This window comes from Pteropus vampyrus, unplaced genomic scaffold (genome assembly GCF_000151845.1).
Source record: "Pteropus vampyrus isolate Shadow unplaced genomic scaffold, Pvam_2.0 Scaffold5, whole genome shotgun sequence".
NCBI lineage: Eukaryota > Metazoa > Chordata > Mammalia > Chiroptera > Pteropodidae > Pteropus > Pteropus vampyrus.
Genome location: NW_011888786.1, coordinates 12,270,224 through 12,273,824, shown reverse-complemented (window position 1 = coordinate 12,273,824; position 3,601 = coordinate 12,270,224). Strand labels below are relative to the sequence as shown.

Sequence of the window (3,601 nt, the reverse complement as noted above, 5' to 3'; positions counted from 1 at the left end):
GGGGCGCTGTCGGCAGGCCCGGAGCGCCGGCCCTCGCCGCCGCCGCCACCGCCCCCGGGCTCCTGGAGCAGCTCGTAGCGCTCGATGCCGTTGCGGCCGAAGTCACGGTCGGTAGCGGTGGGCAGCAGGTACAGAGTGCCCACGGGCCGGTTCTCCTCCACCGTGAGGGTAAGCACCGGCGACGGGAAGGTGGGCGTGTTGTCGTTGATGTCGAGCACGATGACCCGACCCTCGAACAGGTCCACCCAGCTCTGCGAGGGCCCGATCACCGACACTTCGAAGTCCAGGAAGCACTCGTTTTCGTCGAAGATCATCTGACACTGGGGCAGCTTCTCGCGGTCGATGCGCCGCTCGCTCGTGCTCAGCTCTCCCGTGAGGTTGTCGATCTTCAGGTACTCCGAGCCTGACTCGAGGCTGAAAGTCACCTCACCCGAGCCGGTCACGATGCCTAGGTCCGAGGCGACGTTGCCTATGCGGACGTCTGCTGGGCCCTCCTCCGCCAGTCGGTATCGGAGGAGTTGTTTGGCGGCCGCCAGGCTGAGCGAAAGCGGCAAGAGGAGACAGCAGCCCAGGCACCAGCCGCGCGCCCACCCCGTGGTCCGCATCCTCAGCATCTTCTCCTGCTGCTGCTGCTACTGCTCCTTCTAATCACAGCCCCCTTCGCGCCACCCTCCTCTGGGGTCGGCCGCTAGCCCACCTCCCAGCCCTCTCCCCTCTCCGGGAAAGGGAGAAGCGAGAGGGAGAGGAGGGAGGGGGCAAGAGCAGAGTGCAGAGTCGGCCAGGGAGAACCAGCGATAGATCCTTCTTTTTTTTCCCTCCTGCTTCTTCCTAAAGTTATTGTTTCATAATTCATGCAATGGGTGCTAATCGCCCGCTCGCCGGCCGCCGTTCAGTCGCAGTACTCACAGTTCACGGGACACTGCGCGCCGCGGGCTCGGCGCCCCCCCGGAGTCATCCCCGCAGCGGGCGGAGGATCCCGGGCTCCCGTCCCGGCTCTGTCGGAAGGGGCCGGTACCGCTCCGGCAGGCGGGCAGTGGAGCCGAGAAGCGGTGGGGAGCGAGCCTGCAGCCTCCCCCGCCTGCCAACCCTGCTCGTCTTTGCTGCTGCTACTCGAGTTGAATCCAATTCACGTTTCAGCCACTCACTCCAGACCCAGCTTCTGCTCCGGCTGCCCAGACAAACGTGAGTCGCTTCCTGCACGAGGCGCTAGGGTCAGCAACAAGCCAGTCTCAACTCTGACTCCGCTCAGGCAGCGGGGGAGCCAGTCAACAGATCGGAAAGAAAAATCACCGTCAGGTCGCTTCGGGCACCGTGCAGCGGAGACCACTCGCGTTACAGAGCGGTCCGAGTCCGGGTTTCCCCCGCGCGCGAAAAAGCAGCTCGAGCCATCTTCAGGGGCGCCCAAAGAGTCAGTCCCTTCTCACCCCCGAGAGCTCGCTTTTCTCTTTTTTTCTTAACAACTCTGCGCAAGGTCATTAGTCACGAAGCCGCCGCCTGAAACCGCAGCAGCAATTCGCCGGCGGGGGCGAAGGCTGAGCCGTGCGCACCGCGCGGTGCCCAAGTTTGGGTTCTCAGCCGCAGAGTCCGTGCCTTTCCTCACCTGCATTCGGCCCGCATGTCGGAGCACTGGGATCTGCAGCGCTGTGCGCGATTCAGGGAGGAGATTGCAGCCTCTCCGCTCTCTTTCGATCCCTCCCCTCCCTCCCTCTCCTCCTCCCTCCTCCTTCTCCTCCCTCCTCTCCTTTCCCCTTTCCCCTTCTTCCACTCTCTCTCCTGCACGCTCCCTTTCCTTCTCCCAGTCCCAATGCAGGCAACTCGAGCAGAACTTGATCCCTTTGCAGTTCAAAGGTGAGCAAACCAGGCTCTGTGCGCAGGCGACGTTGGCCGGTCGAAAGCCACCGGCTGGGTTCCCCCAAAGGCAATTAACAAAGATGCCCAATTCTGTCCGGATTTCCGAAGGAAAGCCAAAGGCATTGGGGAGGAGAATGGAGGGGGAGGTGGAGTCAGAGACAGCTGCCAAGTATCTTAAAAAAAAAAAAAAAAAAAGGCCAGTTTGCCAAGGGGAGAAAAAGTGCCAGTCGGTTGTTGCCTCGGAAGTGCCCTGGCACGGCGGGTGAATTCCGCAGTTGTCTCGTCCCCTTTCGCGTCTGGGAGAGTCTGGTGTGGGCGCTCCCGCCGCCCCTTGGGCTGCCGCAGCTCATAGACACCAAATGGCAAGTGGGAAGCTCCTGCTCACTAGCCGGGAGTCGGAAACCGGCAAGTTTTGCCCAAAGTGGTGGTTGCTTCTGGGAGCTCTCTGGCTCGCTCGCGGCTCAAGCTTGTCCCTGAAGCTGCTGCTGCGACGGCGGCGGCGGCGGCGATAGCAGCGGAGGCGCGGAAACTACACACTAGCAGAGAGGGAGGGAGGAATATCGGGGGGAGGGAGACAGGAGGGAGTACTAGTCAGCAGCCGCGCTCCGGAAAGCCCAGCTTCAGCTCCGGGGGCCACTCCGAGTGTGCAGAGTCCCAGACAGTCTCTCTTAAGCCAAAGCCTGCCCCGCCCCCTCCCCAGCAAGTGTAGCCACGGCCTTCTGGGGGAGGGGGAGAGGGAAGAAGGGGGTCTTGCTTTCCTTCCCTCCAGCAGGTAAAATTCCTCCTCTAATGCCAAGTGCGTGTGTGAGAGTGCCGAAGTGGGTGTCAGGAAACGTTTTCCTTTCCTATTCTCCCCTTTTCTCAGAGGATGTTCCCCATCCCACCAAGTGTCTCGGGTTTGCGATTTAGCGTCTTGGTTAGGGCATGGTTACCGATGGCTTAGGGAACCGCGTGGGCCCGGGAGCCACGCTGGTGTTTGAGAAACCATGATAGGCTGCAGCGGTTAAGAAAGAACATCAAACTCCAGAGAGCGGGAGAGGGTAGACTTTGGAGGACTGAGGCTGGGGCGGGGAGTGCTGTCTTTGTTTAAATGCTTGGCAGTCCTGTCATCGTGCTTGCTTGTGGGGATAGACCGTGTGTGTGCGCGCGTGCCTGGGGAATAAACACATGTTGGAAACCTCAGTATTATTTTCTGAGCAAAAAACCTGCAGCCTTTAGTAACTGGCAAAGTGTAGCGTCACCTATCTGGATAAAAGGGAAATAAACTTTAATGGCAACTTTGTGTACTGAAGTGTTCCTAGGTCCTTTTCTTTCCTTCTTTTGACTTTGTGCCACTTGATCGTACACGGCATTTCCTCACATAAAACTCCCCCAGTTTTCAATCACGGTCAACGTTGCCAGCCCCATCAGATCTCAGTTCTGGTTTTGTTATCTGAACTGTACTCTTAATTTTTTTTCGGCGGCGGCTAAACGAAGGAGCCCCGCGAGGATTAAGGGGGTTGAAGCGGGCAGGAGATATTTGGGGAGAATTTTTACCACCTCAAAACAGAAAAGGGGCTGCTGCTGGGATTTGGCTGGTCCTCAACTCGTCTGATCAATCTACAGGCATTGAAGGACCTCCCCTTAAAGGAAAATTTAAAGCGAAAAGGAGAAAAAAAGAAATTCGTTGAGTGGATACTCAGTCTTTACGAGACCTGTGTGAGGAGGCAGAATGATTTAAACAAGACAAACACCAATAAAGTCTACGAAC

General features: G+C 58.6%; 1 protein-coding gene across 1 annotated transcript in view; it reads right to left on the bottom strand.

The window, feature by feature from the left end:
• The window catches only part of PCDH7 (protocadherin 7), a 410,853-nt gene extending 409,138 nt beyond the window's left edge, over positions 1 to 1,715 (bottom strand). The window contains exon 1 of the mRNA XM_011365973.2: positions 6 to 1,715. Coding sequence (XP_011364275.1) covers positions 6 to 614 — 609 coding nt within the window. The 5' untranslated portion in view covers positions 615 to 1,715. The remainder of the gene's footprint in view (positions 1 to 5) is intronic.
• Between the last annotated feature and the right edge of the window lie 1,886 nt (positions 1,716 to 3,601).